This window comes from Pelophylax lessonae (assembly GCF_965119305.1).
Source record: "Pelophylax lessonae genome assembly, chromosome: 11".
NCBI lineage: Eukaryota > Metazoa > Chordata > Amphibia > Anura > Ranidae > Pelophylax > Pelophylax lessonae.
This window is the reverse complement of record NC_138778.1, coordinates 2,583,833-2,596,246: the sequence shown is the minus strand read 5'-3', so window position 1 is coordinate 2,596,246 and position 12,414 is coordinate 2,583,833. Positions and strand designations below refer to the sequence as shown.

The following is a 12,414-nucleotide window of genomic DNA, read 5'->3' as shown; positions in this document are numbered from 1 at the left end:
TCCCCTCGGGGTGATCTCTGTACATTGCAGGGATTGTAACAAACTTTGTTGCAGTTTCCTTCCTTTTTGTTATTCTGAAGAAATCATTGTGTGTTCCTCTGTGCTGAGTGGGTCTAATAGGAGTGGTTTCATAAATATCTATCAGCTGTGCACCTGCAGAGCACTAATGAGGAAATCTGCTGGGCCTGCATCCCTTTAGACGTGTTCCTATTGGGAGTATCTCACCAAAAATGACATTTGTGTTGCAGGGGATGCCAGAAATCTGACTTCTAGGAAAACTGGTGAGCCAATCACACAAGCAGGAAATCCTGTTTCTGGGGGTGTGGTCAGTATACATTCTGTGTACAGAACAGCTCCAGGCGGTTATATTGTATTTTCAGAAAATTGCGCCACCAGCGGTAGGTGGAACTGTGACCTTTGACCTCTGAGGCCACACCTCCTGACCTTTGGGGTGGGTCCATGACCCATTTGCTGACTCAAAACCTTCTCCTGTGTCTCCTCAGTCTAACCCCTGACCATGACCCTAACCCTAAAATTACAGCAGCTGCAGATTGAAAAGGAAAGGTAATACTTAATAACATTCAATTACAATATGATTTGTGTCGCATTTGTATACGCTATATATATATATTTTTTCCTTTATGTCCAAACTATGGCCCTCCAGCTGTTCAGGGCTACAATTCCCATCATGCCTAGTTATGTCTGTGAATGTCAGAGATTTACAATGCCTCATGGGATGTGTAGTTCCTGAACAGCTGGAGGGCCGTAGTTTGGACATCCCTACCAGTGAATTGTTAAAAATTGAATAAAATGAAAAACACTTGATATGCATTTTGTCTCCATTCAGTAATGCCCAATAGGTATACAATACATACAGCTAGGATCGTGGTTGTACAACATGTACAGGTAATGGTTGCTGTAAAGCCAACGCGTTTCGCCAAGACATTGCTTCCTCAGGGATTGGGGAACCAAAGTTCTACATATCTCAGGGCCAGCCACATACGTGCCAACATCCTCATTGGGCATTGGGGTATATAGGAAAAGGTTGACCAGGGTTATTATATCAGGATCCAATAAAGAGACTCCTCCCTCCCAACACACATTCCGGTGCACAGCCGATGCATAGGAGCACTACTGAGGTCCTTCGCATGTATAGAGATGCACAAATCTGCATGGAAAGGCAGGAGACCAGGGAAGATGGAAGTCATCTGCTCCTCCACTGAAGACTCCCTTTGTAGTGGGGTATACAGCAAACTCTGACTCCACCCACTTATTCCCCCGGGTCCGTCATCCAGTACCTTGTCCTGGCGGGTGTCCTCCTTCCCCTGGCCAATGGAATCGCGGACTAGCGTATACAATCCCGACAAAAGTCATATTGTAATTTTAATGTTATTGGAAATTGCCTATACTTTTCAGTCTGCAGCCGCTGTACTTATCTGTAAAATGCAATATGGCCACCTGGAGGCGCTCTGTACACAGATGGTAAACAGAACCCCGCTTCCCCCAGAAATGTAATTTCCTGCTTGTATGATTGGCTCACTGATTTTCCCAGAAGTCTGCGCGAAGATACAAGTCAGATTTTGAGCATCCCCTGCAACACCAATGTCATTTTTGGTGAGATTCTCCCAATAGGAAATTACAGCTAAAAGGATGCAGACCCTGCCACTTTCCTCATTAGAGCCCTGCACGTGCAGCAGCTGATTGAGAATTTTGAAACCACTCCCATTAGACTAAGGCTGATCATACAAGTACAATTTTCTGTTAGATAATGTGAGGTCAAAGCTAAACAACACTTCACTTGTATCCAATTAGGCCGGCCTTTGTACTACATAGTTAAAGGTAAATTGTACAGAAAATTGTATAATGTATGGCCAGCGTTACTGTCCCACATGGCCACAGACAAACACACAGGGATTTCTTCATAATAACAAAAGATAGGAATCCCTGCAATGTACAGAGATTACCCAGAGGGGGAGGGGTTTATTCTGAACAAATGTGGAGTTACACTTTAACCACTTGCTGACCGCAGATATAATGCGCCAGGCTGGCTCAGCTGCGTGAACTGGCATAGGTATGTCAGTTTGTGGGAGCACTCCTGGGGGCACTCGCCCCCCATTAGGCAGTTGAAAAGCCGATCCACGGGGCCGGCAGCCGCAAACGCTTCCCGTGGAGAGAGAACCGCCGTCTGCTGTTGTAAACACCCCCTTGGCTCACATTTAACCCTTTGATTGCCCCTGGTGTTAACCCCTTCTCTGCCGGTGTCATTAGGACAGTGCATATGTATAGCACTGATTACTGTAGTAATGTCACTGGTAACCCCAAAAGTGTCAAAAATGTCAGTTAGGGGTCCGATCTGTCCGCTGCAATGTCGCAGTCCTGCTAAAAATTGCAAATTGCTGCCATTACTAGTAAAAAAAAAATGACCTAAATCTATCCCCTAGTTTGTGGACGCGATAACTTTAGTGCAAACCAATAAAGGGGCCAAGCCCAACCCCTGAAAAAAAAAAAAACCCACACCATAATTTTCCCCCCCCCCCCCACTAAATGATTTGGACCAGTGCACAAAGCAAGGTCCATAAAGACATGGATGAGCGAGTTTGGGGTGGAGGAACTTGACTGGCCTGCACAGAGTCCTGACCTCAACCCAATAGAATGCCTTTGGGAAGAATTAGAGCGCAGACTGCGAGCCAGGCCTTCTCATCCAACATCAGTGCCTGACCTCACAAATGTTTTTCTGGAAGAATGGTCAAACATTCCAGCAGTGCGGTGCGAATCACATGCAATGTCTGACATCTCATATGTGTGAACCGGCACTAATGTGCATAGGAATGTGAATAATTAAGTATTCAACACCATAAATAATTGGTAATGGATGAGCTGTTGCACAAATCTCTGGGCGTGTTTCCCGAGGCAACGCTCACTTCATCAGGAGATGGAAGAATTCATAGAGGTCTATGGGGAAACCAGTTTGTTAGTATTAAAACAAACTGGGTTCCCCGTAGACATGACTCCTTTTTTTAAAATCAAAATGATAACGGAAAACCCCCAAATGCCCCCCCCCCCCCTGAATGTTTGGCCTTGGCACCGGCACACAAGATGACACACACAGGTTACAATGCAAATTAAAGGTTCATATCCCCACATTTGTGTCTTTAAACTGCAATTAGCTTCTGTGTATAAATAGTCATTGAGTTTGTTCGCTCTCACTTGGGTGCACTGAGCAGGCTTGGTACTGAGCCATGGGGAGCAGAAAAGAACTGTCAGAAGACCTGCGTAACAAGGTGATGGAAATTTATGAAGAATGAAAAACAATTGTTTGCGATTCAAAGAAAATCCCACAGGTCACCTCAGCAGTAATGCGGGCTGCTCTGGAAAAAGACGGTGTGATTGTGTCAAGGAGCAGAATACAACGATACTTTAACAAAAATGAGCTGCATGGTTGGGTTGCCAGAAAATAGGTCTTCACTCCAGATTAGTGTGCCAGAAGCTGGGAGGCGTGTCAAGGTGTTGTCGGCCATATTGTGACCGGGCTTTCTTGTGGCATTGGTACAGTAAAGGCTTCTTTCTGGTAACTGGGCCCTGTAACACAATGTTCATAGTTACCACACAAATGGTAACTCCAGCTCAAAGCCTGGCTGTTTGGCCACACCTCCTTGGTCCTTTGGATGGGCAGCCCTCATTGGCCAGCAGCTCCACCCACAGAGGGCAGTTTCCTTGCTGCCAGTGGTATTAATAGTTGTCTTTTGGCATCTTCTCTTAGGCAGGGCTGTTAATCTGTGTAATAAGTGTGAGGGTCACTTTAATTCCATGCTAGGAGATTGGGTTGGGTAAGTTAGGACTGGTCGCACCGAACTCCCCTGGGCCTGGCTTTCCAGTGCTGCCCATGTAACATGCAGAGGAGGGGGCATTGCTTGAATAGGATGGGAATTTGGCTGTCATGGAGCCCCCTGTGATCTTCTGCTTCTTCTTTCTTAGAGGTGAATCCGGTGCAGGGAAGACGGAGAATACCAAGAAGGTCATCCAGTATCTGGCCCACGTCGCCTCATCACACAAGGGGAAGAAGGACCACGCCATTCCTGTAAGTTACTGTCTGACCTTGTGTCGGTACCGCCTCTATGGCCTGCACAGGCCCCCCCCCCCCTCAGGCAGTGTCATGTTTCAGGGAACTAAGGCTTCCTGTAGGATTCTGGGAATTTCCCTTCACCCAATCAGATTTACAGATACACATGCGGCCAGTTTAACAGCCCTCAAAAACCCCCTACTTCAAGGCATAGACCCCATCTGTCTGCCAAGAGGGCGGGGTCTACCACAGGCTGTCCCGCCTTTTCTGTAAGATAGCCTAAGGTAAGCTCCGCCCTCTTTCCAGCTTGCGGACATAAGGGGTCTGTGCAGAGGAAAAGTGGTACCCGGAGGCTGTGTGGGCAGCGATATTCTTCCCAAACGTGGGATTCACATTTTATAGACCGCAGGTAATATTCTTGTAGCAAAAGTTCCGATAAAAGGAGAGAAGAGAAGCTGGCTTTTTTTTTTTTTTGTCTTTTTTTAATAATACTTCATGCAGTTTATGAGTGGCTGAAAATCTGAGGTTTTTACATCCCACCACCCCCCCAAAAAAAGAGGGAAGCATTGAAACCTTTAGCAATATACTGTACGCTGTATACAGCACCACACTGGGCCATCTGAAAGGAAAACGATGAAGCGCAATTCTAAATTTTTATTTCAGTATTCTAACTTCAAAACTTCGGCTTCCCAGTTCCAAAAATCGTAACTTTTAAATTCAGGATTCGGATTTTTAATCTTAAAATTCTGGTTTAATCTTAGAATGCAAAGATTGAATGAATTATGATTGAAGACAGAATTTGCAACTTTCAAACTCTTAAGTTTTAAAATCGAATTACAGAATTCTAATATTTGTACAGAGTTCTGAATTCTTAGAATTCTGACCAATTCAAAATCTAAATCCCATTACTTTTAATTACAAATTTTTTAGGTTGAAACTTTGAATTCTGGTGTTTAAAAGTCTGAATTCTGAAAATCAACATTTTGAAATTTACTTTTTTACTCTGAGATTCTGCACTCTGGCGGTGAATCTCTGGCTGTGAATCTATAGACTGAATCTCTGCACTCTTGACTGTGAATCTCTGCACTCTTGACTGTGAATCTCTGCACTCTTGACTGTGAATCTCTGCACTCTTGACTGTGAATCTCTGCACGCTGACTGTGAATCTCTGCACGCTGACTGTGAATCTCTGCACGCTGACTGTGAATCTCTGCACGCTGACTGTGAATCTCTGCACGCTGACTGTGAATCTCTGCACGCTGGCTGTGAATCTATAGACTGAATCTCTGCCCTCTGACTGTGAATCTATAGACTGAATCTCTGCACTCTGACTGTGAATCTATAGACTGAATCTCTGCACTCTGACTGTGAATCTATAGACTGAATCTCTGCACTCTGACTGTGAATCTATAGACTGAATCTCTGCACGCTGACTGTGAATCTCTGCACGCTGACTGTGAATCTCTGCACGCTGACTGTGAATCTCTGCACGCTGACTGTGAATCTATAGACTGAATCTCTGCCCTCTGACTGTGAATCTATAGACTGAATCTCTGCACTCTGACTGTGAATCTATAGACTGAATCTCTGCACTCTGACTGTGAATCTATAGACTGAATCTCTGCACTCTGACTGTGAATCTATAGACTGAATCTCTGCACTCTGACTGTGAATCTCTGCATTTACCAATTAGGTGACTTCTGAAGGTAATTGGTTCCCCTAGATTATATTTCGGGGTATCAGAGTAAAGGGGGGTGAATACAAATGCAGCCACACTTTTCACAGATTTATTTGTATCATTTATCATTTTCCTACATTTACATTTTTGGTTGTAACATGAGAAAATGTGGAGAATTTCAAGGGGTGTGAATACTTTTTCAAAGGCACTGTATAAAAATCTTTAATATTTGAGGCTGGGATTCTCGCATGGTCCCGGTCAGGACTGGCTCTCTCTCGGTTTTTAATTTTCTGCATGTTGTGAATTTAATGAGTTGTTGGAACTAATGAGTGATTTCCCTGCCCCCCACTAACCTATTCATTTGTTTACTGCAACAGACGGAGTCCCCCAAACCCATCAAACATCAGGCAAGTGGATTTCCTCTCCTCTCCCTTTACTCTTCTATGTCTCTGAATGCTAAACATGTACGCTCGGTCTGCACACCCGGAGGCCGCCGTTTACTCACATCTTAGATTGTCCCTTCATTATAGGACACCCGCCACAGAGAAGGGACCGGCTGTGTGCCAGCATTGCCCGGGTGTACTAAAGGGCCGCCCCCGGCTGTGCAGACCGATCGGTCCCATCCTGAGGACTCCTTCTGTTCTGTCCTTTTCACTGTTATAAGGTCATAATTCCTTTATAATTGTCTCCTTTAATGTTAGACATCCCTTCCCCCGAAAACGTTCCTTCCCAAATAATAACCTCGCATTGTTGTAATGTCATCCAATGCATGGGAACCGTCCACTGCACAGGCCCCGCCCACCACATGCAGCATGGGACTGTCCACTGCACAGGCCCCACCCACCACATGCAGAATGGGAGCCGTCCACTGCACAGGCCCTGCCCACCAAATGCAGAATGGGACTGTCCACTGCACAGGCCCCGCCCACCACATGCAGCATGGGACTGTCCACTGCACAGGCCCCACCCACCACATGCAGAATGGGAGCCGTCCACTGCACAGGCCCTGCCCACCAAATGCAGAATGGGACTGTCCACTGCACAGGCCCCGCCCACCACATGCAGCATGGGACTGTCCACTGCACAGGCCCCACCCACCACATGCAGCATGGGACTGTCCACTGCACAGGCCCTGCCCGCCACATGCAGACTATCACTGCACAGGCCCCGCCCACATGCAGACTATTCTAGGAACTTTTTACATTGTTTTAATTAATGTGGAAAAGTGGCGATTTTTGGTTTGCTGGAAGCACTGATTGGCCGATTCTTCAGTGCAACTTTTGTCTGTAAAAAGGGAAAAATATACACAGAGCATCTCAGAAAATGAGAATATTTCCAGCATTTGATGATTTTGGCTTCCAGCGAGTGACTCCCCAACATTCACCATCTCAGAAAATGAGAACATTGAGAAAAAGTTGAATATTTAAAAAATTAAAAACCGCATGCATAGGTGATCAAATAGCACCAAAAGAAAGCTTTGTGGGAAAAAAAAAGACATCAATTTTATTGGGGAACAGCGTTGCACAACCGCGCGAAACATGGCCTGGTTATGAAGGGGGGTAAATCTTCCGTAGCTGAAGTGGTTAAAAGAAAGAAATGCTTTAAATCTCTCACTGTGTGTAACACATCGATATAAAATATAGGAGATTCACTTTTTGAATTGAATTACTGAAAAAAATGAACATTTTGACGATACTCTAATTTTATGAAATGCTAATAATTCTATATAAAAGATGTCACTGGCTGATTCAGTACGGGTGTCGGATACATTGTGCCGGGGACGCACCCTTACCCTCAGAATATGTACAAGTCCAAACAAAAGGTTGCAGCACAGTTCAAACATTTTATTCAGGATTCCGCATTGCTACATTGTATACCGAATACGGAATCTCCATTGACACATTCATTTCTACATCAACTTCATTGTTTTCATTGTTAAATCTGAAATGAATCCGGATTGCTACATTGTACGCTGAATCCGGAATAAAACTTTATTGCTACATTGTATGCTGAATCCGGAATAAAACTTTATTGCTACATTGTACGCTGAATCCGGAATAAAACTTTATTGCTACATTGTATGCTGAATCCGGAATAAAACTTTATTGCTACATTGTACGCTGAATCCGGAATAAAACTTTATTGCTACATTGTACGCTGAATCCGGAATAAAACTTTATTGCTACATTGTACGCTGAATCCGGACAAAACTTGAGTGGCTGCAGCTCTTTGTGAGGCATCCATATTCTCATGGTAAAAACCCGCAGGAAGTTTATATCCTTCTATTCTCAGCCTGTGCTACTTTCATTGACGTCCCCCTCATGCGTTTTAATTTGCCCCCTCCCCCCCCCCGGTGACCGTTTCCACCATTTTTTTGGGAAGAGATAATATGGAAAAAAAAATAGACATTTTTGGAAATCTAGCGTTGCCTGTGGCGACGAAATTTTCTATTCTTCTAGAATAGGTAACAAATAATGAAGTATGGATTGGCGTGCTTGCGTTACGCATGCGCATTACAATGCCTATATGGTATTCTCTGCGCATTACATTCCCTTGCGCTGAAAAATTGCCCAGGACCGATTTTTTTATTGTTTTTTTCTTTCATTTTGGTCATTGATCGCCCATTCAGAAATAATGGGCTGTCTGCCGCACTGCACCGCGTTAGTGACTATCCTGGGAGAAGGCCTCTGGTTGGGGGGCAGGGACCCTCTGCATCGGCCTCTGGTTGGGGGGTAGGGACCCTCTGCATCAGCCTGTGGTTGGGGGGTAGGGACCCTCTGCATCGGCCTGTGGTTGGGGGGTAGGGACCCTCTGCATCGGCTTGTGGTTGGGGGGTAGGGACCCTCTGCATCGGCCTGTAGTTGGGGGGTAGGGACCCTCTGCATTGGCCTGTGTTTGGGGGGTAGGGACCCTCTGCATTGGCCTGTGTTTGGGGGGTAGGGACCCTCTGCATTGGCCTGTGTTTGGGGGGTAGGGACCCTCTGCATTGGCCTGTGTTTGGGGGGTAGGGACCCTCTGCATTGGCCTGTGGTTGGGGGGTAGGGACCCTCTGCATTGGCCTGTGGTTGGGGGGTAGGGACCCTCTGCATGTTCCGTATTGGTGTACAATGTATATTTACTGAGTGTTAGAAAGATCTTGTGGTTGAATTTGCTCCACATATAACCCACCCGTGTTTTTATGTTTTGTAACATCTGTCGTGGTGTCCCCCCCCCCCCCCCAATCTCTGGGGGTCATTAGGCAGACTATCCCCCCCCCCCCCCCCCCCCCTTAAAGCTGTCTGTATCCCTGTGTTAAATTTGGTGTTTGCATTAATCCATATCCATTAATATATTTTTTTTTTTCCCACTGTCATTTTTGTTAAACTACAGAGTGGATCCTTGTTGTATGTGAGTAGCCTGTAGCCCCTCCCCCCCTTACACTCCTCCCCCCCACACTCAATTGTAATTTTCTCACTTGCTGTTCCCCACAAGCACCCCCAACCTCTCTGTATCCTCCAATCATCAATCCCCCCCCCCCCCCCTCCACTCTCTCTCCCGCTTTATGGGGCGCACTGCATGACACCCGCTTCTCCTTCCTGTCTAACGCCATCTGGCTCCTCCTACAAAATGTAAAACCGCTTCATAATTCTCTTTATGACTACAAGGATGTTCTACAATGAGATACCACCAACCCACCACAAGGGGGCGCCGCTTACCACCAACCCACCACAAGGGGGTGCCGCTTAAAGGGATATTAAAGTAAATAAATAAAATAAGCATGTCATAATTAACCTGCTCTGTGTAATGGTGTTGCACAGAGCAGCCCTGATCCTCCCCCACCGGTGCTCCTGTCCCCTCCCTCCTGCCAAGTCCCCCCACAGCAAGCAGCTTGCTATGAAGGCACCAGACAGGCTGATTCCTGAGTGCCCATTCAGACACTGAGCTGCTGCTCAGCCCCGCCCCCTATGTCTTCTCATTGGGCAATGGCTCCCACTGCTGTCCCAGCCAATGAGGAGGGAGCGTCCCCAGGGAGCCAAGGCTCTTGTGCATGTCGCTGTATCGAGACAGGGCTCAGGTAAGTATTGGGGGGTGGGGGGGGACTGTTGCACACAGAAACATTGAGCCTTTAGGACCACGTGGTCCAATCCTAAGTATGGGGGCTGTCCTTTCCTTGTGATAATGCTAGATGCCTGGCCGTCTAATGCCCCATTCACACTTGTGTGACTTGTCATGTGACTTTGGACCCCAAGGTCACATGACAAGTGGCCCCCCATGTTTCCCTAGGAGTGCCAATCATATCTGTTTGACTTCAAAGTAGTTCCTGCACTACCTCAATGTAAACTCAAAAGTCGCATGAAACGCGTAACTTCATCATTGGATGCAACTTTGGATGAGTGCGACTTGTATGAAATGGAAACATTTGTTAGGTTTTTTTTTTTTTTTTAAACTCCAAATTTTCAGAACGATTGGAATTTGAATCGGTCAGAATTTGATTGATTGACTGATTTGAATTCTGTGTGAAGAATCGCTGGTTGTTAAGAAGCGGGTCGGGGAGCCGATCGCCGCATCTATAAATGACTCCTCAGGATGTAGAAAATTACGCCGCCAGGTGGTACCGCCCCTCAAGACATCACCAACCCAGCATGCCCTCGGTTGATGACGTCATGAGGGGCGGTGCCACTAAGTGACCTCACCGGCTGGCCCCGCCCTTTAGTTATTTAAGAGCTGTCACACAGCATAGCAGGCAGACAGCGGCAACGTTTGTCGGGGCTGGGGGAGTTTTCTTTTTTCGGGTCCGCAGTGCATCGGGATTGACGATTGATCTACACCGGGGGAGGGGTCTTTACTCACTTTTTACACTTTTTTGGTGAATGGGTAGGAATAGTATGTACCCCTTACTCATTCACATTGGGGGGGGGGCGGCATCTTGGGGCCCCCTTATCAAAGGGGGTGTCCAGATTCTGATAAGCCTGCGGACCCCCACAACCACAGCCCAGGGTTGTGTGGAAGAGGCCCTGCCCCTAAGCACCCCCTATTGAGGGCATGTGGCCTGGTATGGTTGGGGGGGGGGGGATGCTCACTCGCCCCTCCCCCCCCTTACTTTCCTGACCTGCCAGGCTGCATGCTCAGATAAGGGTCTATTTTGGGGGGGGGGGGGGGCGGACTCCATGCTGTTTTTTCATTTTTTTTTTTTTTTTACATTCAGCTGTCACTTGGGAACCCCGCTGACAGCTGATGAGTCATCTGTTGTTAAGGACACAGCAGGCGGCTTCCCGGCCCGCTCCTTAACAACCAGCAATTCTTCACACACAATTTTTATCGGTCGATCATCTTTCAACCAATCCAAATTCCAGTAGTTCTGAAAATCTGGAGTTTGTTAGAAAATAAAGAAACCTAGCTAATTTTTCCATTCTGCACAAGTGGCACTCATCCAAAATCGCATCAATGTCCCATCATGACGCATGGTAAAGTCGCAATGGAAATCTCGCGATTTTTGAGTTGCACAAGTGTGAATGAGGCCTTAAAGCGGTAATAAACCCAGAACCGGAAACGTCATATATCGCAGCTTACCAATCATTCGATGTGGTGGCTGCATTCGTTTTCTTTTCTTTGGCTTTTCCCCCTCTCTGTTTTCACCTGGTGATCTGGCCAGTAACACGCCTCCTGTGTTAGAGCGCCCCCTCCCCACTCTGGAGTAAGGAGAACAGGGGGGCACAGCAGACAGCAGCATTGCCAGTCTGGGAGATGGGTAATGCTAAATGTATTAGCAGATTTAAATACACTAACAAACTGAAGCCAAACTCCAGCTCACACTTTATAATCATGTACAGGGATAAAGGTTTTACATGAATAAATAAAAGCTGATCATTGTAAGCACCCCCTGCCAGTGTTAAGTGGTTTGTCTCATCCATGTAAACTGATACATTCTGCTGGAGAGCTTGAGCTTCTGAAAAACAACAGACTTGCTGGCTGGATCTCCAGATGACAATGGAAGAAAGAAAACCTGCAAAAGGAAAACTAATGCAGCCGTCACATCTAAGAATTGGTAAGCTGCAATATAATGTTTGCTTTTGGGTTTAATTTTGCTTTAAAGGCTGACTATATTTATAACAATGTTACGTGTTACGCCCATATTTGGGGTGTAATATGGTGCAAATACCCCAGTCCATGCATCCCCCCAACCCCAACCCCCAACTTTTTTCGTACAGGACACAAGAGGTGTTTCATAGACCATGGGTTATAGGCCCCTACCTTCAGGTGATTGGACGCGGACAAATGTTTTGCTGGGACCGCCCCCTGCAGTAACCCCACCCATTGTACATACATTGGTCCAGCTTGACTTGATGCAAGTATCCATCTATGTAGTTGACGCCCCATACAGTCATACTATCCAATGGGTTTCGAGTGGCTTCCCTCTTTGCACATTGACCCGGGGGAGGGGGAGGGGCTCTGGCTTGTTCAATGTATCTCTCTCCTCCATTCAGAGAGAAAGAAAGCACAGTGGGTTTCATAGTGACTGATCACTGTGATAGCCAATCAGAGGCTACCACAGTTATCAGGTGACTCAGAATCAGGAGTTCTTGGTCCTGATTCTTACTACGGGGCCCTCGTCTCTGTCCTGGGTGCACGCTGTGCGGCGCTCTCAGTACAGAGACAGATATACATATATGTGGCCCCACTGCAAAGAGCCCAGTCC

At 46.5% G+C, this 12,414-nt stretch overlaps 1 protein-coding gene across 1 annotated transcript in view; it reads left to right on the top strand.

Moving 5' to 3' along the window:
• The window catches only part of MYH10 (myosin heavy chain 10), a 184,037-nt gene that overhangs the window by 92,612 nt on the left and 79,011 nt on the right, over positions 1-12,414 (top strand). The window contains 3 exon segments of the mRNA XM_082271489.1: positions 3,976-4,078; positions 6,116-6,145; positions 9,108-9,125. Of these exon segments, the coding sequence (XP_082127615.1) occupies positions 3,976-4,078; positions 6,116-6,145; positions 9,108-9,125 (151 nt within the window).